General features: G+C 39.3%; 2 protein-coding genes across 9 annotated transcripts in view; one reads left to right on the top strand and one right to left on the bottom strand.

Moving 5' to 3' along the window:
• The window catches only part of CDAN1 (codanin 1), a 95,903-nt gene that overhangs the window by 60,866 nt on the left and 10,488 nt on the right, over positions 1–24,549 (top strand). The gene's annotated exons all lie outside the window — the stretch shown is intronic.
• STARD9 (StAR related lipid transfer domain containing 9) overlaps positions 1–24,549 on the bottom strand; it is a 171,119-nt gene that overhangs the window by 13,581 nt on the left and 132,989 nt on the right. For all 7 annotated transcript variants that reach the window (XR_004373843.2, XM_075065444.1, XM_032781495.2 and 4 more), the window contains 5 exons: positions 20,377–20,863; positions 6,199–17,643; positions 5,185–5,382; positions 3,553–3,736; positions 96–242 (listed from right to left, as the gene is read on the bottom strand). Coding sequence is in view for 6 of the 7 variants with exons in the window: in XM_075065444.1 (XP_074921545.1) it covers positions 96–242; positions 3,553–3,736; positions 5,185–5,382; positions 6,199–17,643; positions 20,377–20,863 (12,461 nt within the window). In the remaining variant the exon portion in view is untranslated. The remainder of the gene's footprint in view (positions 1–95; positions 243–3,552; positions 3,737–5,184; positions 5,383–6,198; positions 17,644–20,376; positions 20,864–24,549) is intronic.

Genomic DNA, 24,549 nt, shown 5'->3' on the forward strand with positions numbered 1-24,549 from the left:
AAACACAGCCTTCTGCTATTACATCCCTCCTCTCACCACCAAAGAATTAGAAAGGCATTACCCTCATTGACAACCTGTCAGCAATCTGCTCTCACCAGTGCTTCCTGTTTGCTGAGTTTACTTGCAGCATAAGTAGCAGCACTGCTGCTGTTATAACCAGATGTTGGGCCAGAGGAAAGACTGAGGCTGGAATCTGTACATAAAGTGCTTGTGCTTACAAGTGTCTTCAGCTTTGCTTCTTCCTGTGAAGGATGCCACAGTGTTAAAAACATACTAGAAAGTAGGAGTTGTCTATTTTTACTAGCATCTAGCCAAATAAACGAGTGTACAGTAGGTCTGCAAAATGAAATGAGTGATCTTATTTGGTGATTTAAATCCAGTTCTCTGTGGGTGACTGTTCACATTACAAAAAATACCACTACTCCTAACACTAACAAGCACCCTGATTCTTAGAAGCATAGAAATGTAAGGCTGGAAGGGACCTTAAGAGGTCATCAAGTCCAACCCCCTGCACAGCAGATGTTTGTCTAGCCCAGTGGTGGGAAACCTGCGGCCCGTTAGGCAGGCCGTGAGACAGTTTGTTTACATTGGCCGCCTGCAGCTCCCAGTGGCCACAGTTTGCCATTCCTGGCCAATGGGAAGCATGTCTCTGCAGCTCCCATTGGCTAGGAATGGCAAACCGCAGCCACTGGGAGCTGCAAGCATCTGTGCTTGCGGACGGTCAATGTAAACAAACTGTCTCGTGGCCTGGCTGCGTGTGGCCCACAGGTTGCCCACCACTTGTCTAGCCTAGTCTCCAACGATGGGGATTCCACAACCTCCCTTGGAAGCCTATTCCAGTGTCACAGTCAGAGTTTTAGCCCAGAAGGGACCTCCTGTGTATCACAGGCCACCAACACCACCCACACAGTAAATTCAACAGCTGAAATGAGACCAGAGTATTACAGCCCACTGGAGACTAGACTTATGTGCCACAGGCAGAAAACAGGAGGAAGAGGAGGTGCACCAATGTTTGAGACCCCTGCAATGGCAGTGCTTAACTATACTTACAGTACAAAAGTTTTTCCTAATATCTAACCTAAATCTCCCTTGCTGCAGTTTAAGCCTATTGCTTCTTGTTCTATCTGCATTGGACATGGAGAACAATTGATCACAGTCCTCTTAATAAACAGCTCTTAACCTATTTAAAGACTATCAGGGCTCCCCACACACTCCTGCCCCCACCTTCAGTCAGTCTTCTCAAGACTATACATGCTAAGTTTTTGTTAACCTTTCCTCACAGGTCAGGTTTTCTAAACCTTTTATCATTTTTATTACTTTTATTTTGATTCTCTCCAATTTGTTCACATCTTTCTGGAAGTGTGGTGCCCAGAACGGGACACAGCACTCCAGCCAAGCCTGACCAGTGCTGAGTTGAGCGGGACAATTACCTCCCATGTCTCACCAACAACACTCCTCTTCATACACCCCAGAACGATATTGGCCTTTTTCACAACTGCACCACATTGTTGACCCATTTTCAATTTGTGATCCACTGTAACATCCCTCCGCCCCCGATCCTTTTCAACAGTACTACCACCTAGCCAGTTATTCTGTTTTATAGCTGTGAATTTGACTTTTCCTGCCTACATGTAGTACTTTGCACTTGTCTTTACTGAATTTCATCTACTTGATTTCAGACCAAGTCTCCAATTTGTCACGGTCATTTTTATCCCCCAAAGAGCTAGCAATCCCTCCCAGTTTGGTGTCATCCAGCAAATTTTATAAGCATACTCTCCACTCCATTATCCAAGTCATTAATGAAAATATTGATTAGTATGGGACTCAGGAAGAACCCATGCAGCACCCAGTTTCCCCCGTTTGACAGCATACCATTGATAACTACTCTTTAAGTTGGCAAATTCAGCAGAAAGTCCAAGACTGTATGGATTATGGAGACTGAATAACCATAAAAACCATTCATGTGGACACTCTAGGTCAAGAATGTGGTAAGAGAGGGTGAGGGGGGAAGAAAGAGAAAAAACAAACAAACAATCTCCTTGAAATTCCAATTGTTCCTCTTTGCATCTCTTCAAGTGAGTCCCTGCCTTGACATAACGCACTGGTAGGGAAGGTGTAAACAATAAATTTACATTTCATCACAGGGACGACTCAAACCTCACATCCACAATGAACTGTGTGTCACCATGACTCAGGAAGGATGCTTCTAGCACAAGAAACTGAATTATAAAGGGAAAGAAAAACACTTGACTTCACCTCTCCTTCTCTCATCTCTGCTCATGACATCAGCAACTCTCAAATAACTAAGCTAAGGAGGAGTGGTTCAGGCTGAAAGGAGACCTAGCTTATGAAATTTACAACAGTGTACGGTGACACAAAATCTTTGCTTTTAAGTTCACCTAGCTTGTTAAGTTAGGTATTAGCTTGACTATTACTCTTATTTTCTTTTGTAACCAATCCTGACTTTTATGCATCATCATTTGTAATCACTTAAAATCTTTCTGTAGTTAATACATTTATCTTATTGTTTTATCTTAACCAGAGCGTTTGAATTCAAGTGTGTGGAAAACTCCACTTGGGATAACAAGGCTGGTGCATATACCATTTTCCTTTGATGAAATGATGGACTTTCTATGAGAGTGCATTGGTCAGTAGTGTGCTGGACAGTACAAGATACACATTTCTAGGGGAACAAGACTGAGACTGGAGAGCTTGCAGGTGTTGCTTTGTATGTAATTCATGAGTGACTGTCAGTGCGCTCCTGCATTTAGCTGGGAGTGAATTTACATGCTGAAGGATGTGTGAGCAGACCAGGGGTGGCTGTTCCGACCCCAAAGCAGTGTAAAAGGCACCCCAGGTTAGAGAATTAAGGAAACACCACTGCTCAGCAGTCCAGATTGTACCCTGGGGAATGTCTCAGAGGGTTACTGCAGCTTCTGCTCAGAAGAGGTGACAAAGCAATAGGAAAAATATGGTCACAAATTAGGCAGAGTGACCTGAAGGTAACATGGTACCATTCCAAAGTCAGACAAAAAACCCCAGCAAAACTCTCATGTGTACAGTAAGAGTGACAAAATACAAAACAAATGGAAGAGGCAAACACACACCAGACTAAGGAGAAAGAGAGAGAAGCAGATTAAAAAGGATGGCAAAAGATTTTCTTTTTATCTTGTCATTTTAACATACAGAATTCAACCACGTTAAGCCTATATCAGTAGAGTCATTACATGCATTCACATCCAGCACTGATGGCTTAAAGACATCTTCTCACACATGGCATACTGATTGTCAATAAAATGACACTATTGCACAAAGGTAGGCCAGAACCACCACCAGTGAATCAGTATGGGATTGTTTGTTTTTAAATACAAGTTAACAAGATTATTCCTTATTACCTTTACCTCCTTAATAGACAAAATTAAAGATAAAGATCTGCCTTGGGCTTAATCACCATCACAGTTACTTAAAAAAAAAAAAGAGAGAGAAAAAAAAAAATTGCATTAACATGAGTCATGCAGAACAGTTCAGTAACTACAGTAATTTAACGCTCACCTTCTGTAGATGAGAAAATATTTGCTCTCGTATACGTCTCTTTTCTTGCTCAGCTCTCTCCCGAAGTTTGTCCCTTGCTCTTGCAATTTCAGTCTTGGCCTCCTCTCGTGCCCTCTGATAGTCTCGGAGTAGTAGTTCAATCTCTGAAGGATACTGGGCAATCCTCCTCTTTGGTTCTTGGACTCTAAAGATTGGGGGTGGGAAAAAGACACACTAAGAAATGTCTGATACAATGCCATGGGACAATGGTAAAGAATCACAGAAAGAGTTGCTTTCTTCCAACACTGAAAAAGGAACTTCATAATAAGGAAAACAGGATTATTCCTACAAAATATGGTCTCTCCCTGCTTCACGGAAGAGCTTCTGAATAGCTACCTAGTTTCTCTCCACCCTGCTGAACATTTAAAGAAAAATGCGCACATGGTCACCTCAGGCTTTATTTAAATACAATATCTTCAATATGTATCATTATGTGTGAAGAAGAACTGTATCTGCAGCAGTAACAAAACTCACCAATACATGTTCTACTGAAACAACAGCCCCATCTCATCACCCCACTATGCCCCCTCTTGCTTCTCGGTTAACCCCTCACTCCCACCCCCACTCCCCCAAACACATGCCTCTAATTCTCTCGCTCTCTCTCTTAATGGGCAGCATGGAACTCCCACAGTGAGTCAATTCAATGACCACCCCTGACATGATCTTCTCACAGGGACCTGGAAAGCCTTGGCACGAGTTGCATCACTTATCCTTTCCCACCTGCTATCCCCAGTTCCCAGACTGTGCAATCACCACATTCACATCTCCTTTGCACTGAGCTTGAAAATTGGATTCAGGGTGCATGTCTGGTATTCACCACAGTGAGAATACTTACACCTCTGTGACGTCCTATTAACATATAGGAGCAACTTAAGATGCTGATTTTGATCTATTAAGCTCAATAAAACAAAGGTCCCAATTATCTATTAGACTGCCTCTCTCCCCATCTACCACCAGGGCTGCAAAGTTCAGCTGGGGAAGTCTCTACATTCAAACAACTTGGGGCTGGGGTTCCCAGCAGACAGCCCTTGGACCCTGGAATTCACTTCTCTCACTGGTCTGACAGAGCCCAAGTTTGTTGATATTTAGAGTATAATGCAAATCTCATCTCTCTTCCTTGGCTCTTTGGGTGGGGAGTGAAAGGAGAGGTTGGTGAGTAATTCATAATAAGTGGGGTGCAATCTTGCTTTTGCTTTTAAGAAAGTCTTTTGCTAAACATTGTATATGTGCAAAAATAAGTCCATGGTTTACTATTCAGACTATCAGTTAAAACTAGGCAGATATGAACTAGGCGGCATTTTCTTTGCAATGGGGAATCAGTTTTCCCTAAGTCCTGAGAATCTTTTCTAGGTTAATAGTTTGAAAAGTGAAATCAAATTGACCAAAACTCGTACGGGAAATTTTTGCCTTCTCTAGAACAAAATAATAAACAACTCTCCTGCCCCAAAGTTCACTTCTTCTACATCTGGCATTCCATATGAGAATCTATGTGCTCATTCTACCACAGACACATCACTGTCCACCTTAGTGAATAAAATGGGAGTTGTGCATGTACACCTCAGAGCAGCACGGTTCCCGTTTGTGCGTCCCTACCTAGTATTTTCTACTACATTTCTTCTCAGTTGCTGCAGATACTCTCGGCGTCTGCTGGGGAGATCCAGATCCCGCTGGTTTGTGTCCAACGTCTGCATCAGGCTCAGATGCTTTTGTGGACTGAGACTACGGGTTCTCCTAAAGCTCTGAAGCCTTTCCTCCCTCTGCTTTCTCAGGGCTTTGATTGTCTTCATGTGCCTATTAAAGGGTACAAGGTCAGAGTTACAAGGTATGCACCTGGTAAAGTTACAAAGCTCAGTTTTCCAGAGTGATATATTCCACTGCACAGGACTCCTGCACAGCCCCTCTCAGTGACATGATCACAGGAGCTGCAGAAATGCTAAACCATTAAAATAGTAAGAAATGAGTACAAAGAATTAGAACTCATTTTCATGTTTTTAATAACTGGGAGGGAGAGGGGGAAAATCAAGAGATAAGCTCAATACTGGTCTTAAACTTATAGATTATAATGATAACTTCCTGATTTCCAATACAAATATTACCCTATTATAAGAATACCTATAAAAAGGGCTTAATTTTTCCTAGTTTCTCCACCATCGTCTTTTTATTATTTGTTTTTGCCACCTTCACATAGCAGTATTTGTTAACAGAAACAAGAATGAAATATTGTTATAAAAATACTGAGGTGTCAAATTTTTTTACATTGCAGTAACTCAACAGAATCCTACTCTGATGGCTTACAGTACAGAGATATGTGCATGTGATTCTCATAGCTGCTAATGATTTTGGTTAACTTAGTAGAAGGAGGACGTTAGACCTGAATAATCTGTAGCTTGTATTTCTTCCTATTTCCATTATTACAGCAAAAGCCTTGTTCTTAATTATCATTTACTATGGGTAAGAGAATCTTAATGTTACACTCGTTCACACAAATTTTTCTGTTCTCCAGTTAAGATCTCTTAATAAACTGAATATTTAACACTTGTTATGTTTATTATTAAAGTGTATTTAAAATGCATGAGATTCCACACAAAACTATTTTAAGTAATTTACCTTTCATAAAGTTGCTGCTTTATGGGAACTGAAGTCAGATCCTCCCCTGTTCCATTCTGAAGAATTCTCAGCAGTGCATCTGTTTCCCCAATTCCATAATTCAGCTTTGCTTCAGTAAGCTCTACAGTAAGAGGGTGCTGCTTCATATCCAGATGTATGCCAGACATAATCTGGGCACGCTCTCTTCGAAGTCTCTCAATTTCTCTTGTTCTACTTTCCCAAGGCTGGGATTTCCCTTCTGTTTCAGTTCCTTGTTTGCTGACTGGCTTCTTTTCCATTTGATTTTGTAAATCAGCAGCACTGCCAGTCAAGCTAATTATTGAGGACGGAGGACTGCCCTTCACTCCACACCAGTTGATAAATTTATTGTGTAGGGGCAAGTCACGAAGACTGTAGTTTCGTGGCTTGTGTGTCTTCACTAAGGAGGCATTCTCGTTTAGTAAAATTTCAGTATTACATTCACTTGCAGAAGCCGATGCTGCATCGTCATCTTGAAGGGGTACATGCACGTCACTCATTTTAGAAAGCGGAAAAGGGCAACTATTTTGATTTTTCCAAAAGGAATGGTGGAACTGTGCAGAAGAGGCTTCTATCTGATGTTCTGGAGCTCCATCAGCATTTGTCTTGCTTGACCAACACGTGCTAATTTCTTGATTAAAAAGCAAGTCAGAATTTGGAGGGGAATGTCTACATTCCTCAACAAAAGAAGTCTGAGAGTGGTTTTTAATGAAAGAGGCATCAGAACTTCCACTGGTTTTGTCATATCTGATTCTTCCTGAAGAGCCTCTTCCTCTTCTGGTGACATACATACAATGTAGTGAACGTTCCATTGGAACATGCTCTTTGAGATCATCAACTAAATATTCCCCATGGCCAGAAACCTCTAAAGTACTACTTGAATGATACAGTCTTTTTGCACGAATTGTAGTGTGTGCGTCAACAGTGAACCTGTGCTTTTCCTTCAATTCTTTTGAAACACCTATTCCTAAGAACTCTTTAGCTGTGTTCTTATCTGAGAAACTTCCGGATTTCTTGCTCACTTCCTTGCTATTTCTAGAGGTGGTAGATTCATTGTCTGTTTCTGTTTGTGAAGAATTGTCTACATGAGGCTCCAAGGTGCCAAAGCCAGAACATGAACGTGATCCTTGCTTTTTTTGATTACTTAGCAAACTTGAAGTATCAAGAGGATGTTCCACAGATCCCTTGATAGAACAAATGGACATCTTACAGGTAACCTGGTTGCTTGGATTTGCACTAAGTGTCAGAATAGGGGAAGAGGCTCTGTCAACTAATAAGGTGTTTTTATAACATAGCTTCCTTTCTGCTGCAATATCAGATTCATCAACAGTTCTCTTATCCTGAGTGTAATGTGCTGGAGATTGAGACGTACTAGAAGTAGAGCTGCTAACTACTGTGCATGAAGATTCATCTTGTCCTGAACTCAGGGAAGATGATACAACAGGAGAAACTCTGGGACTGCCAAAAGAAACATTCTGCTGTGCGCTGAATGGTGGTTTCTGAAAATCTAAGATAGGAGTGGAGGCTCTGGCTAACGAAGGCAGATGCATAAAGGAATCTCCCAAAATATTAGCAGCAGAGTCATTGAAGTCAGGCATGCTCTGCATTCTCATTTCAGTGCTTTCTGGAGTTCTCGCTTGAACAGTTAGACCTACATCTTTCTTTTCCTGAGACCTACATACAGTATCTGAACCTACCACTTTCACAATCACATTCACTTCCTGAGTTTTCATCAATTCATTTTCAATTTTTGCCTGCAATAGATTTTCTTTGTTTTTGCTTTGTGGATGTTCTGAAATATCAGCTTGAATGCCTACATCTCCTGTAGTTTGAGTACAACTGTCTGACATAGCAGCCCTTGCAATCTCTTCAGCAATTCCTCTCTGATTGATTTTGGCATTCTGCTCGTTATCTAGAACATTCTGTTGGGAGAGGTTTCCCAGCAGCTCGGAAGTGTTATGAAGAAGCTGCGATAGGTGCATGGACAGATTCTGCATGCTCGCCCAAGAAGAAGGTCGCTGAAATGAACTCCTACTTGCGTCTTGTTTTCTTGCAGAAACATCTGTATAACTTCTCCGGTGCCTTTTCTGTCTTTTATACCTTCCTGTAGCCATTGTTTGTGTTCCCTGCTCACAAGTAATGCCTTGTGGTTTTTTGGAGGCTGTTTCTGACTCAGAAGGGTAGAGGAGTACAATTTCATCAACTTGCATGGAAGTGTTTCCAGGTTGCTCAGAAGGATTCTCAAATTTTGAAATTCTGTTTTTGAGGTTTGTTTCAAGTATCTCACTGGATATATTTACATAATGCTTGCTGTTGTCACTTGAATATGTAGATTCAAAGCCCTGTCTTGCATCATCCCATCCCTGGGGGTCTTCAATGCTGCTTAAAGTGCTTGATAGTACTTTTGCATTAGCATAAGAACTGAGATGAGAGTGAAAGGGGGAGTTTTGAGAGTTCAGTCCATTATCCACACTGGAGCATCTCATAACCTTATGATTATCCAGGCTTATAGGAGGCTGACTGCAAGAGACATCACTTGCACTACCAAAAACATATTGCTTCCAACCAATCTTGCAGAGTCCATCTTGCTGCCATGGATGAATGTATGGATTGATATCACTTGAACTAAAATGCATTGCATCTTTATTGTCCTGTAAAAATAAATCTGTTTCTTCTGGTTGATCTCTCAATTCTTCAATTGTCTCTTCATTGCACTGTGGTAAAGTAGTATTATTTGAATGTTTTTTTGCTTCTATATCCATGGAACGACCAGCTCTATGTGCCAAAGCAGTTGAATAGTGAATAGCAGAGGGCTCTAAGGAGTTGCTGCCTTGGCTTCTCTCCCCATAATTTTGTGAGCTTTTTGGATCATAATTAGCAAGTCTCTGAGTTTGTACCAATCTTCGCTGCAATCTAGGTTTATATTTAGCCAGTATGAAATTATCTGACTCCAATTTTGAAAATCTTTCAATTCCATGAAGATCATCTTCAGTTGGAGATGGAGGTTCAACACTCATATTCAATTCTTGTAAAGATTTAGAGGCAGGATACAAAGAAAGATGTGCCTTAGACGAAACTTCTGAAGTGTATTCAAGATCAGAGATTGCAGAAATAGCTGGGGCTGACAATATGTGATTCTGTAAACAATTTCTTTGTTCATCTTGTTTGCAATGCTTTGTATTTTGTGCAGTAAAGTATGATTTTTCATTCCTAAGTAATACCAACTTGGGTTCCTGTGGAGGCAAAGAACTGTTTTCTGGTAAAATTCTGAAGGACATATTCTCATTTTTCATGACAGAAAGATTTTGCCTTTCTGATTTTGAAGTCTTTTGCTTAATCTTCATTATATTATCTGCCACTATCTGAAAGTTGTCAGGACTATCAACATTTGAACATGCATTATTTTTGCAATGTACCATACCTTTTCCACTGCTTACATTTGCTATTCTTTGATCTTTTTCCCGGGCATGCCCAGCCTGCCAATTGTCTTGTAAATCTGCACAAGAATTTATTTCAAAATTTGAGGCAGTGTGATATGTTTCTTTGGGATCAGCAGCATTGTTATTTGTGGGACATACTCCCCCGTACAGATTGTACATGTACCTGGAATCCACACTAATGTTTCCTGAACATGGGTTTTGTGATATTGTAATTTGTGGGTCCATTAACTTATTGGCAAAAACTGATGGCGCTATGGCTTGATTTTCAACAGGATCTTTTCTCAAAAATGTTCTTCTCTGCTTCCTGTCTGTTGCAGGAAGTACCTTCTCTATGTTTGAATGCAATTCTTTCTCATTTCTGCTAATTCTCTCTCTCATATTTTCTTGTTTATTAAGAGTTGCTCTTCTAGCATCCCCAACAGCTAATGATGATGACATAGAAACACCATCTTCTACTTTCCCTAAGTTTTCTAAAAATGCTTGTTGTAGCGAAACTTTATCCCAGGGTTGTTTATCAACTTCTGTTTCACTGCTGAGTTGTTCAGAGTTACTTTTATTTATTGATTTTCCATCTTCAGCAGGATATCCTTGAGAGGTAGATTTTGTATCAGCTACTAGGAGATGTTCCTTTTCATTTGTAAGAGAAAGTACAATACTGGCTGAAGCAGATGGCTGCTCGTCAAATATCACAGCATCATCAGATTGACTCGCTTGTATTTGTACTATATCAAATGCAGAACAGTTTGAAGTAGTTGTATGTGAAACATCGTATCTGCTAGTTTCATTGTAACCAATCTCAGCAGTAAGAGGATATTCTGAAAACATTTTTAATGATGGGTAAGAAACTTTTGGAAATGCTCGAGGAAACTCTCTCTCTTGATTTTCTTGTGGAGAATGAGGATTTGTAAAAGTAGATGACAACCGGTCAGTCAAAGAAATGTCTTGCAATGAGTCATCAAGATGCCTAAATTTCAAAGATTTTGAATCTTCTGGCAAATTAGAGGTTTCAGAGGTTCTAAGATTGTTGGAACTTTTAAATGTTGAATAAGCTGGAACATCTTCCACAGTGCATAAGGTAAGAGATTTTGTTTCCTTATTGCTAATTTGTTCAAGACTTTGATAAGTAAGCAAGCTCTTCTCCGGTAGTTTCATGCCACAGCTACCAATATAGTCTTCTGGGTATAAACACAATAGTTTTTCTTTTATACCATGGCAAATCTGGAAAGAATCTTGACTTTGTTCTTGCTTTTGATCTACTCCAACTACCTCTTCAGTGATTTCATCATGCTGTGTGTCTGTTCTCTCTCTCTCTCCAACTGCAGAACAAATTTTGCTTTCATCATCTTTTTGATTTACAGAGAGATCATTAGAAACAAGTATAGGCACATCCAAATCTACTGATTCACTTTCAAAGTATTTTGTTTTTCCAAAACAAACAGCATCAATTTTACATTTGTTTTCTCTGCTGTCTACCAACACATTTGCATGTGTAGCAGGGCTATTCTTCAGCAGACCAGCAGAATATTTAGAAACACAAGAATTCATATTATATCTTACAGAGTGTTCATCATAATGAGCATTTTTCCACAAGGGCTGATTAATACTTTCTAAAAGGGTCTCAGAAGCAACTGCAGAATTGTCTGGATATCCCACACAAAGATCTCTAGAAGCCCCATATGCCTGAATCTCACTGGGTTCAGTTTGATATCCAAATACATCAGGAATCCTTTCACTACTACTTCTACAGTCTGTTTTAATATAGTCTGCAGCTGAACATTTCTCTGTCTGATTGCATTGTGCTAATTCTTTCTGACTTATATTAATATTTTGAAAATCTTTCTGAGAACAGACCTCTGGTAGTGATTGCTTTCTTTTCTCTCTCATAGCATTATCTTTCAACATTGAAGAGGAAAGCAGATTTTCATTATCTGAAGTCTGTGGACCAGACACATCCATTGATGCATCCATACTTCCTTCTTGAACTATATCATCTAAGGAATTAAAGCGAACTTTTGATTTTCCTCCCACACTTAAGCCTGTGCTTAAGCTGTGCTCTGCATCAGAATTGCTCACATTTTGAATTATATCTTCAGGAGAATCTAACCTTCCCAGGGAAACTGAATTATTTCTTGCGCCTTGACTAGGTGTAACAATTATGGATTCATGACACTCTGCAATAGAGGAAGTTGAATTTATGTCATCCCTATCAGGAAATTGCCCAGATACAGCATAATTAGATGTGTTGTTTAATACAAAGTGTCCTTCCCTCTGCTTGTTCTGCATGATCATTGTTAGCAGAAAATCACGGTCTTTATTTTGCATTTTATCAGACAATGATTCATCTCTTCTCTCTTTGATAAGCGTACTGGGTGCTCCAACATGCACATCATTCTCCATTAATGTTTCATAATAAGGAAGAACAACTCCCGTACCAGCATTGCTATTAAATGACTTTACATGTCCTCTTAACACAGTGGGATCATTCTGCACAACTTCTGTGCTGTTATTTATTCCAAAATATAAAGGATGATTTACAGACTGACATGGAAAGACTTTAAGCAAACACTGTTGAGTTTCTTCAGAAGACTTTATAGTTTCTGGGGTACGTGGTTGTTTATTAAGTACTGAGGAAACATTGGCATCATTTCTAGAACAATCTTTAGATACCCAATGACTTTCTTTTAAGATCTCATTTAATTTATTATTTGTCAGTTGGTGGCTGCCTTTGTTTTCAGGTGGAACTTCATTTTGATTTTCTGAAGCAGTCAGTTCTCGACTCTCAATGTTTTCTTTGAAAGCCTTCCTTTCTTTATCTGTTCTAAAAACAGATGCATTATACGTTTTCAAACTTTCATTTATTACATCTGCTTTAGCCATTTGTTCCAGATTTATCTGATGTGTTTTCTGCTTCTCTTGTGCTATGAAGCGCATTGGATCAGATTCAAAATTATCAGGTCTGTTTCCAATAAAATTTACATCCAAATCTTCAGACACCCCATACTCAGTATAGTCGGTATAAGAACTCTTATCTGTATTGCTATTCTCTTTAATAAGTCTTCCAGATTTTCCTCTGATTACATTTTTCTCAATTACTGCACTATCATCAACTGAACTGTCACAGTTATTGATGTCTTCCACCAATTTGTTCATTATATCTGTCTTGCCCTTCTTTTCAATTGCATCATGGCTACCTCCTGTCAACCCTGAAGTATCAACTGACAAAACATCTTGTTCTTCTAGGTTGGAAGCTGTAAAGTATCTTTCTGGGATCTCAGATTCAATTATAAATTTTTCACTGTTGTCTCTGTCAGAATACATCTGATCTAGAGCTGGAATCTCTTGCGTAAATGAAACATTTACATTTGTGTGCAGTTCACCTCTCCCTGTGCTAACCAACATCTCACGGTCTTTTACATTAGTTTGGTCCTCACTCTCAATCATTTTTGAGTTAGTTATGCTTCCATCAACTCTGTTTTTTTCAAGAAAGTTCTCATGGGCCATCACCAAGCAGTCTGTTATACAAATTTCACTTGTATCACTAGAAGCATTTTTTTGTTCCTTTTCACCATTTTCTAAAGAGTTCTCTTCTCCAGAACTACCTGGTATTGTTCTGGCTATACTTTTAGTATTCAACACATTTTCTATTATTCTGTTAGTCTGCTTCAACTCCTCATAAGTATCAAGGAAGCCTATAGTATTCTCAGAGAAATCTGAGGAGCTGGAACACACTGATGAAGGAATGCTTTTAGAAGCAGCTTCAGTCTCTGTTGAAGAATAATTTATTTTCATGATTGCTTTCCTTTTATTTCCATGAAAGCTACTTGTCTGAATGCAGCTGTCAGAAATCTCCTCTGTTTTTGATTCATCAGTGTGTCCTACACCACCACCACTATATACACCTGATTCTTCTTTCTCTGCCTCTTCACGCAGTACTGTTGTGTGCAGCTTTTTGTAAAACTCATGGTGATCTTTGCAAGCCACAAGATCACTGGGCTCTTTTGATCTCTGAACTAGACTATTGTTTTCCAAATTATTTCTGCTCCTTTCTCCAATATCACATTGGGCTTCAACTACAGAGTAGTTATGTACAGTTTCAGTCTGTCTAGCTTTAATTTCCAAAATATTGCTTTCCAACTTGATGACACTGTTAACCAGTTTAGCAATTTCTTCAGTGGTGTTTACTTTTTTACTCTGATAGGGAACCAGAGTCTCTTCCAGGATAATTTCATCTTCAGGATCAGCTGCCTCCTTTGTGCATTCAGATTTGTTATTCACACTTGGACTCTCTTCTTGGAAAGCAGTGTCTGATATAACTGTATTGTTTTCAAGCACTTTTCCAAAGTTTGTTTTTACATAATTACTGGTTCCTCCAACAAACAAAACCTCTCCTGAGAAATCACCTTCACTACGAACCATACAAGAAAAAGCAATTTCATTTTCTTCTCTTGATTCAGGAAAGGATTTGTTCTTGGTCTGGGTATCATCAGAGAGAACGGCTGCATCATACCCCACAGGACCTTCAGCCTTTTTATACATATTGTTTTTCTGCTCTTCAGATTTTAAGCAGCACATTGTGCAAAGGCAATTAGAATTAGTTCCAGAACAACAACTTTTTTCAACATTGTTTTCTATACTGAGATTAGATCTGGTATCACAAATTTCATTAATTGTTGTAAGATCCTGCAGTTGTGTATTATATTTCTCAGGTTCAGAAGCACATAGGAAAAGATTAGTTTTTGCTGTGTCATAGTAAAATTCAGTTGAGTTGGACTGTGAGGTGGATTCATCTCTAATTTCACAAGTAGCTGCAGTTGAGAGCGCAGTGTTTTTTCCATTTAAGTTCACATTAAGGTATCTTAATTCATCTACCACCAAATTTCTATATTTGGATGAAGACCTCTCCTGGCCTACAGGGTGAGAACTCAGATTATGTTTTTCTTTACTTTCTCTCCTTTCTTTTCTTATAATCTCAGGACATAACGTGGTGTCTTCCAAAAGCTGTAGGGATAAGCAACTTTCAGGATTGTCAGCCTGTAAACTTTCAAGAAAATCATTCTTTAAAACAACTTTCCTTTGAATTTCACAATTATTTTGTGAACACGGATTTTCTTCCTTCTGTTCATATTCTTCAGTATCTCTGAATGAAGGGGCCTCCAAGGCAGTTTCAGTTAGGATATCTCTACTTGTTGTATTACAGACCAACTCTTTCTGAAAAGTGTCTATTGATATTGTGAATTGGTCATAACTAGCATCCTGGGGAAAGGTTGCAGGACCAGTGTGACAGGGTTTTCTTTCAGAAGAAAAATCTTTGTCTATGGTTATTTCTCCTGCAGACAACTGTTGGTAATCCATCTTCTGCACAGATTCAAAATTATTCCCCCTGTAACTGAGTAGACCTACTTTACCAGCAGAATTTTCTCCTTGTTCAACAGAATTCCGAAGTGTATAACTTTTTTTTATACCAGTATTCCTATTCTTGTTTGACAGGTCACTGAGAAAGAAACCCTCATCATGCGATGTTGATGTTCCCTCTTTTGCAAAGAGCTGGCCATATTTTTCATATATTCCCTGTTTTTCTGAAGATGTTCCTACTGGGGGTATTGAAGTTGTATCAGGAGACAGCCCTTTAGACAATCCACTGGTAGCTGCATTGACAGATGCATCTCTAGTGTTTGAATCTATTGTTTTTGATTCCATTATCAAATTATCACAATCATTATCTTCTAAATCACAATTTCCATGATAATTTCTCTGCTGTAAAACATATGTAGATGGAGTTGAAATTAATGATATTTTTTTAGAATCCTGATCCTTGGGCAGTTCAGGATAAATTGTGGGGAGAGAGCCCTCTTCTTTTCCAGATACTGGTAACAAACAATCTGTCATGGAGGTTTTTTTCAAACAGCTATACTGTTGTGTGTATTCAACAGTAGATCCATAAGTAGATGATACAGTAAGCTGTTTGTGTTTAGGATGAACTGACTTGACATAATAACCACGTTTTGCTGAAAATGTTGAAATGGGAACACATGAAGTGCTCGGTCCTATTGAACTGACAAACAATGACCTAACACCTTGAGATTCTAAGACAGAATTTTCATCAGAATTTGCATTTTCTTTGACCATCTTACTTAATAAAGATCCACTCTCAGGAACTTTGTTTTCATCTATCTCAAAATGTGTTGTTTCTGGTAATGGTATTTCTGATCCATCAGAGGAGAAAGTTGCATTTATCTCATTTACGCCATGTGATACATGAGAAATACTACGTAACTGCTTATAGCCAGAGACAAAAGATACTTCAGCAGCTGACTGCTTTAGGTCATCTTTCTTCAGCCAACATTCCAGCTTGCTCAAATGAGCACCACGAAATTGTAAATTTTTATGAAAAGAAGGTACAACTATTCTGGGGCTGCTGATTTCACTTTTTGAGTCATATGAAGACAAAGCATCAGTGAGCGTCAAAGGGTTTCCACTTGTAGAATTAAGTCTTTGATCAACAGACCCTTCTTGCTCTAGAAAACAAACCTTCATCTCTTTCAATGGCTGTTTGCCAGTATTATTGCAAATGGACTGTGTTTGAATATCCAGATAAAAAGAACTGCTCTGTTTTAGATCATAATTTGTTCCTTTTACATCTTTGTCACAGGTTCCAGGCTTCTGGTATTCCTCAGTCTGTATGGCTGGGGACCTAGGACTCTGCAGCCTCCAAAATATCTCTGCAGGCACTTCATCAGATGAATCAGATTTGGATTCTTCTACCAGATCTTCTGCTAACACCTCTTCTGCATCAGCTAAGCTATCCAGAGAAAAGCTTCTTTCAGTCTTTGCCAATCCACTGCGTGATGTGGATGAGGTCACCAAAGGTGAGATATGGTGGTCGTATCTGCCTTTGTAAAACTTAACTGGCTTTTGTTGAACCATTAATTTGTGAAAATGTTTTTTACTTCGTTTTTTGGCTGTATTTTCTTTTTCTATCAGGGAGTCTTGAGACATCTGACTATCATCACTTTCGGAATCTTCTGGGTTGGTGATACATTTATTCCTGTCTGAATCTTCCTGTTTCAGTTGCTCGGTCAAGGCTTTTGCATAAGCACAGGAGAGAGAATCCACAGAGTAGGAACTATCAGTATCAGAAAAGTCATTTTCATCATCCTCTTGCCAGTTCCCTAGCAGATCTGTGGCTGTTTTTGAGATTCCAACACTCAACACCTCAGCACTGTGCCATTTTTTTTCAATGTAACGGAGTGGTGTCTGGATGTTTATCTTATTAAGGTTCCCTACTGAAGTAGCTGTCATCAGAAACTCCTGCTTTTCCACTAACTGCCTGTCATGACTTGGCAGGGATGACTTTGGCTCTCTTTTCAAGTTCCTTGCTGTTTGACTTAGATAACCTGATGGTGGCTTCCCAAACACTATTGATTTTTTCACTTCCTTAATAAAGCTTTCTGGAAGTGAATCTTGGCTCTCTCCTCTTAAATCCATTCTAGACTTTTTATGAGATGCCTGGGCTTCACTTTCTTCTAGCTGTCTCCCTGTAGGCTGACTTGAATCTCCTAATACCTTCACTTTGGTCACTTGTGTCCCTGTAATAAAGGTTTCAAGTTCACCTTTCTTCTTAAGCTGATTGGGAGAGACGTTCTTAGAGGTCTGGCTTTGAGGTTCAGTTTGTATTAGTCTATCATCTAATTTTTCCATTTTTTTATTATCTTTGTTGATATGTAATATGATAACTGGATCATTACAGTCTTTTTCTGGTCCTTTTTCATTTCCAAACAATGATGTCTTTTGTTTTTGAGTTAGCTGTCTCTGTGTTGAGAAGGACCTATACCTCTCATCATTACGGTCATCTCTCCTGGAATTGTCTTTAATTGTTCTGGGTAGATATTCTAGAGATAGCGTTTTCCGTGGTGCATTGCCTTCATGCCATTTATAGATATTTGGTGAGGTAGATAATTCAGAGGTGGTTTCCCTCTTCAGGAAAGAGCTGTGAAAATAATCCAAGACAAAAAATCAAAGGCTATCATACACTGCGTGACTATATAAGTATATATTATGTCCTTGGCCCATGGAGACTCAGTAGCTGTAAACACTATTAATCACACTATGCCCCCTACCCTTACCCTGTGGTTCCCAAATTTCAGAGAGCCCTCTGAGGAGATTTCCAGCTAGTTTAGTAACGGCTGGCCAGCTTCAAAATCTGAGCCAGATACAGCACTTTAGTCAGTGATAGGCAAAAAGCAATGCTGTTACTATTAATAAATTATTTCAGAATGCCCACAAGAGTGCTGGTTGCTTCATAGGAAAACAAACAGAAGACAAGTCCCTGAACTCTAGAGCGTACAGTCTAGTGAGAGACTTCTCAATCAAGTTAAAATATCAAGGAAAAGGGAATGATGCAGGGTTATATGTACAGTCAGATTGCATATGTATATATTAGGGCTGTCAAGTGATTAAAATAATTAATCACGATTAATCGCACTGTTAAACAATAGAATACCATTTATTTACATATTTTTGGATGTTTTCTACATTTTCAAATATATTGATTTCAATTACAACACAAAACAAAGTGTATAATGCTCACTCTATATTTTTGATTAGAAGTACTTGCACTGTAAAAAAACCCAGAAGAAATAGTATTTTTCAATTCACCTAATACAAGTACTGTAGTGCAATCTCTATCATGAAAGTTGAACTTCCAAATGTAGAATTGTGTGTAAAAAACAAAACAAAAACAACAACAAAAAACACAACTGCTTTCAAACAATGTAAAACTTTAGAGCCTGCAAGTCCACTCAGTCCTACTTCTTGTTCAGCCAATCGCTCAGACAAACAAGTTTGTTTACATTTGCAGGAGATAATGCTGCCCCGCTTCTTGTTTACAGTGTCATCTGAAACTGAGAACAGGCATTCTCATGGCACTATAGATGCTGGCGTTGGAAGATATTTACGTGCCAGATGCACTAAAGATTCATATGTCCCTTCATGCTTCAACCACCATTCCAGGGGACATGCGTCCATGCAGAAGACAGGTCCTGCTCGATAACAAACCAAAGCACTGCGGACCGACACGTTTATTTTCATTATCGGAGTCAGATGCCACTGGTAGAAGGTTGATTTTCTTTTTTGATGGTTCAGGTTCTGTAGTTTCCGTGTTGGAGTGTTGCTCTTTTAAGACTTCTGAAAGCAAGCTCCATACCTCATCCCTCTCAGATTTTGGAAGATTCTTAAACCTTGGGTTGAGTGCGGTAGCTATTTTTGGAAATCTCACATTGGTACTTTTTTTGCATTTTGTCAAATCTACAGCAAAAGTGTTCTTAAAATGAACATGTGTTGGGTCATCCTCCAAGATTGCTATAACATGAAATATATGGCAGAATGCAGGTAAAAACGGAGCAGGCGACATAAAATTCTCCCCCAAGGAGTTCAGTCACAAATTTAATTAACACATTCCTTTAACAAGTGTCATCAGCATGAAGTATGTCCCCTGGAATGGTGGCCAAAGCATGAAGGGGGTATACCAATGTTTAGTATATCTGGCACATAAATACCTTGCAATGCTGAATATCTGTTCTCATTTTCTGAAAACATTGTAAATAAGAAGAGGGCAGTATTATCTCCTGTAAATGTAAACAAACTTGTTTGTCTTAGCGATTAGCTGAAAGTAGGACTGAGTCGACTTGTAGACCCTGAAGTTTCACATTGTTTTGTTTTTGAGTGCAGTTATACAACAAAAAAAATTCTATATTTGTAAGTTGCACTTTCACAACAAAGAGATTGCACTACAGTACTTGTATGAGATGAATTGAAAAATACTCTTGTTTATCATTTTTACAGTGCAAATATTTGTAAAAAAAATAATATACACTTTGATTTCAATTAGAACATAAAATACAATATATATGAATATGTAGAAAAACATCCAAAATATTTAATATATTTCATTTGGTATTCTATTGTTTAACAGCGCGATTAAAACTGTGATTAATCACGATAAATTATTTAAATCAAGATTAATTTTGTTGAGTTAATCACGTTAGTTAACTGTGATTAATCAACTTAAGCATATATACATTTTGGTGGTTCAAATGTTGTGGGTGTGTTGGGAGTGGTTAAGGGTACCCTTACTTTTAAGGTGACACTGCAGAAGTGAGTTTTTAGGAGAGGTTTGAATCAGGCAAAAATGGAGTTCTGACCAAGAGTCCAGGAAAGGGATTCTAAACGTATGAAAAAGGTGCAGAGGCATGTGTGAGAGCCACTGAAAGGGGTATCAAGGAGGCAGGCAGGGCTGCCCAGAGGACACAGGGGGCCTGGGTCAAAGCAATTTCGGGAGCCCCTTCCATAAAAAAAAGTTGCAATACTATAGAATATAGTTTGTGGGGGGCTGGGGCAAACTGCCCCACTTGCCATCCTCTCTGGGCAGCCCTGGAGGCAGGGGCAATGTGAAAGGAAATTAGGTCAAAGATTTTGGTGGGATGCAGTAGCTTGAAAACAAGGACAAACCGCTTGAAAATATGTCATAAAATAAGTCTGGAGACTTAAAGGGAAGTGATAGTGGTGCAACTGCTTTTATAAGATGGAACAGGGTTTTGACTTATACAAAATTTGGGTTAATATACCCTTATAAAAATGTTTGTAGTACATTACCTGATACTAGGGCAGCAAATATTTCTTAAACTTGGAACAAATATGGAAAATTCTATAAAAGTTTACTTACCTGTAAATAGGTACATGTGGTGGGTAAAGATTACAAAAAGAATGCCTTCTGTGTTGCAAGGAACTTGAACCCAATGACTTCCTTTTCCTTTGCAACTTGTAATCCCAGGAGGTAATTGTGGTATTTTGGTTCAGGACTTGGGACTGTTTCAGGTTATCCTCACTGAGCCAGTAGCTGGCCTCTAGCTGCTCTAGGTTTCTCTTGGCTTCCAGTAATTTTTGCTTCTTGACAATCCTCTCCAACTGGAACTTGACCTTTTTCCGCCCTATGTTTCTTTCAGCTTTCTTTAAAGAGTAACTCCGCAAAAGCTCCAGTTGTACTAATCTCTTCCTGTTCTGCTCTACCAGGGAAGGACAGATCTCCAAATCCACAGTATTCTGCACTTCAGCTTCTACATATGACTTAGACTCTGTCTGCACAGCAAACTCCCTCTGCTGCAGCTGCAGGGAAGCCAGTCGTTTCTTCTCATTAATAAGCCACTGTTGATCTATAAGCAAAATCATAAAAGAAAAATATTAGAAAATGTCATTATTATCCTTTTCCTAATTTCAATCAGCAGCAAAGACCCACTTGAAGAGTGTAATCAATTATACATTAAGAATTCATATGAATTATTTAAACCAGACCAGGATATTTAAAATGGCTGCTATCAGATATCTCTCTGTTCTGCTTCAGTATATTGTTGGCCTACCCCCACTGCTTTTCTTAATTCGAAGATCCCTTCCTTCTCTAAGGTAGAGGGTGTGAAGTCTAAATGGTACACAGATGAGACAGAAGCAGGCAGCCAGACAAAAGGCATTCTCTGATTTGTACTTGCTGGATACCAATGGAGGATACTCATGATCCAAAATGAATGTAGAGAAAGTGGATATGTCACTTCCCCTCTAGTGGCAGCATTGTGCTGTATTAGTAATGGAGAGACCTCCATCTGGGATAAGACTTGGAAAGCTGAGTACAAGTATGCTGCATCAGTGGTGAAGTTGGTTTTAAAACTAAGGGAGCTGATGGGATAAGGTTTCTCTAACAAGAAGCTGCAATGGCAAGTAACTTCTATATGGATAAGCATCTACACATCTGATTCCTAAAAAAATCATTCAAACTTTGACCTTAAAATGCAGTGAATACACTTAACGTTTCCTGCTGGTCTGAGAGGTGTTACCAAGTTCTACTGGTATTCCTCATTTAATGTGTATGTCTCCAACTGTACTGTCTTTCAAAATGGAAGAAACTTCCTATACTTCTACCAAAATTTCTGAGATCAGATTATGGTTTGTATGTGTGATTTTAAGGAACTGAAAATGTGCATTGTGGGTAGATCTACGATGGAACTGAAAGGCAGTGTGTTCTGGAGCCAGGGTGCCCATCAAAGCATTTGGGTGTTACATTTTGGCTAGTAAGATATGGGAATTGAGTTTTGCTTACATGTTGACTTGTCTTAACTAGTAATTTCCTGGATTTTTAGTGATTCCATTGAAAGTATATGCATTTAAACAAACTAACTCTCTAGCTCCTCTATCTATAGTCCATATCCCCATAGTATTTGAGTGCTTTGAAAGTATTTAAAAATAGAGAAAATAATAGTTCTCTCTATTCTCCTTTCTTTCCCAACCTGTAGCGAAACAACTTAATTAATGTACGTATTATATTTCTTGGTTTTGTTTTGCTCATTTATGCTGATGTGTACGTGCATCTAAAGCGAGGGAAAGCTAAGTCAGTAAAATGGATTTTGCATTTAGCTCTGAAAGTGGTTAGTTCCACGGTCATTCTTATCTTTTATGAGTTTCATAAACTAGTTCCAGATCTGAATGTTCTGTCTCCTGTGCTCATAAGTCAACTGCTTCATTGTCCCCGTGGAACCTAACTGTCACGAGACGTCCGCAGGGATCAGTTCTGGGTCCGGTTCTGTTCAATATCTTCATCAGCGATTTAGATAATGGCATAGAGAGTTCACTTACAAAGTCTGTGGATGATACGAAGCTGGGAGGGGTTGCAAGTACTTTTAGGGTAGGATTAAAATTCAAAATGATCTGGACAAACTGGAGGAATGGTCTGAAGTAAATAGGATGACATTCAATAAGGACAAATGCAGGAAGGAACAATCAGTCACACACATACAGAATAGGAAATGACTGCCTAGGAAGGAGTACTGCAGAAAGGGATCTGGGGGTCATAGTGGACCACAAGCTAAATATGAGTCAACATTGTAACACTGTTGAAAAAAAAGAAAACATCATTCTGGGATGTATTAGCAGGAATGTTGTAAGCAAGACAGGTAATTCTTTCATTCTACTCTGCGCTTATTAGGCCACAACTGGAGTATTGTGTCCAGTTCTGGACATCACATTTCAGGAAAGATGTGGACAAACAGGAGAAAGTCCAGAGAAGAGCAACAAAAATGAATAAAGAGCTAGAAAACATAACTAAGGCCGTGAAGCATGAGCCACCCCCACCTGGAGGAGTAGTGGTGGCAGGGCCCTAAGCTAACCGCCACCCACACGAGCAGCAGTGACTGCCAGAGAACCTACCTGCCCCCAGCACCTAAGATTTAGGCATGGGTATTTTTAGTAAAAGTCATGGACAGGTCACTGGTTGTGACTTTTTGGTTATTGCCCCTTACCTGTCCGTGACTTTTACTAAAAATACCCATGCCTAAATGGTAGCCTTAAATATGACTACGAGAGAAGATTGAAAACATTGGGTTTGTTTAGTCCAGAGAAGAGAAGACTGAGGGGACATAAGTTTTCAAGTACATAAAAGGTTGTTACAAGAAGGAGGGAGAAAAATTGTTCTTTAACTTCTGAGGATAGGACAAGAAGCAATGGGCTTAAATTGCAGCAAGGACAGTTTAGGTTGGACATTAGGAAAAACTTCCTGTCAGGGAGGTTAAGCACCGGAATAAATTGTCTAGAGAAGCTTTGGAATGTCCATCACTGGAGATTTTTAAGAGCATGTTAGAGAAATAACTATCAGGGATGGTCTAGATGATACTTAGCCCTGCCTCGAGTGCAGGGGACTGGACTAGAAGACCTCTCGAGTTCCTTTCCACTCCTATGAGTCTATGGTTGCAAATGGAGAGGCAATCTTACAGGTGGCTAGACGACACTCCAATAGAGGCCTCTGAATATCAGAACAGAGATCATGAATTTTGTATTCAGTGGAGAACCAAAGCAGAGCACTCAGTTGATGTGTTATTCAGCAGACAGGATTTTAGCATTCTCTATCAGTTGAAGCTAATTCAGGGTGTGTGGCATCATTTCCAATATGATGAATTGCAATAATCAACCTCAGAGTTTACAACCCGGTTTGTGTCTGATAATACAGCAGAACCTCAGGGTTACGAACACCTCAGGAATGTTTGTCCATCTCTTTGTTTTTCAAATACCCTTTTTCAACTTTTTTGTGTCTTCACCACCGCTTATTCTAATTTGTCAACAAGGCCAGAAAACCTAAGTCTGTCTTCGACAACCAGCTTCTTCCCAGTCCACATCATTGACATGTCATTTAGGGATAGTTGTGAATACACTCAGAGCAGTTTCATCAGTAAAATATTCTCCAGTCAACAAATCACTTTCACCTGATGAACAGAACAGAAATGGTGACATTCCTGTAACAGAGTCTCTCTCAGGCTGGCCTATATGCCATGTATGCAGTAGGGAGGGGGGAGGGATAGCTCAGTGGTTTGAGCGTTGGCCTGCTTAAACCCAGAGTTGTGAGTTCAGTCCTTGAGGGGGCCATTTAGGGAACTAGGGTAAAAATCTGTGTGGGGACTGGTCGTACTTTGAGCAGGGGGTTGGACTAGATGACCTCCTGAGGTCCCTTCCAACCCTGATATTCTGTGATTCTATGATTACAGACCACCAGGCCATCTTTGAAGATCCATAAATCAAGACCCTAAAAACTGAGTTCTTCCATTGTAGTTTCCATGTGAATGTACAGACAGAGAAGAGACCGTAATGTTGCAGTTTTAACCTATAATTAATTAGACTCTGCTTCAACTACTGCAAGGCACTTCTTGCTCAGTACTGACAAAGATATGAAAGCATTTGGCTGGAAGGCATCAATCACATTTAGAGAAGGTCAAAATTAATAATTTTAGAGTCCAACAAAATGAATTATTGTATAGAGCAGCCATCAAGCAAATTTTTGAAACCTAGGTGAAATTCTTGTCCCACT

Source organism: Chelonoidis abingdonii, chromosome 4, assembly GCF_003597395.2.
Source record: "Chelonoidis abingdonii isolate Lonesome George chromosome 4, CheloAbing_2.0, whole genome shotgun sequence".
Lineage (NCBI taxonomy): Eukaryota > Metazoa > Chordata > Testudines > Testudinidae > Chelonoidis > Chelonoidis abingdonii.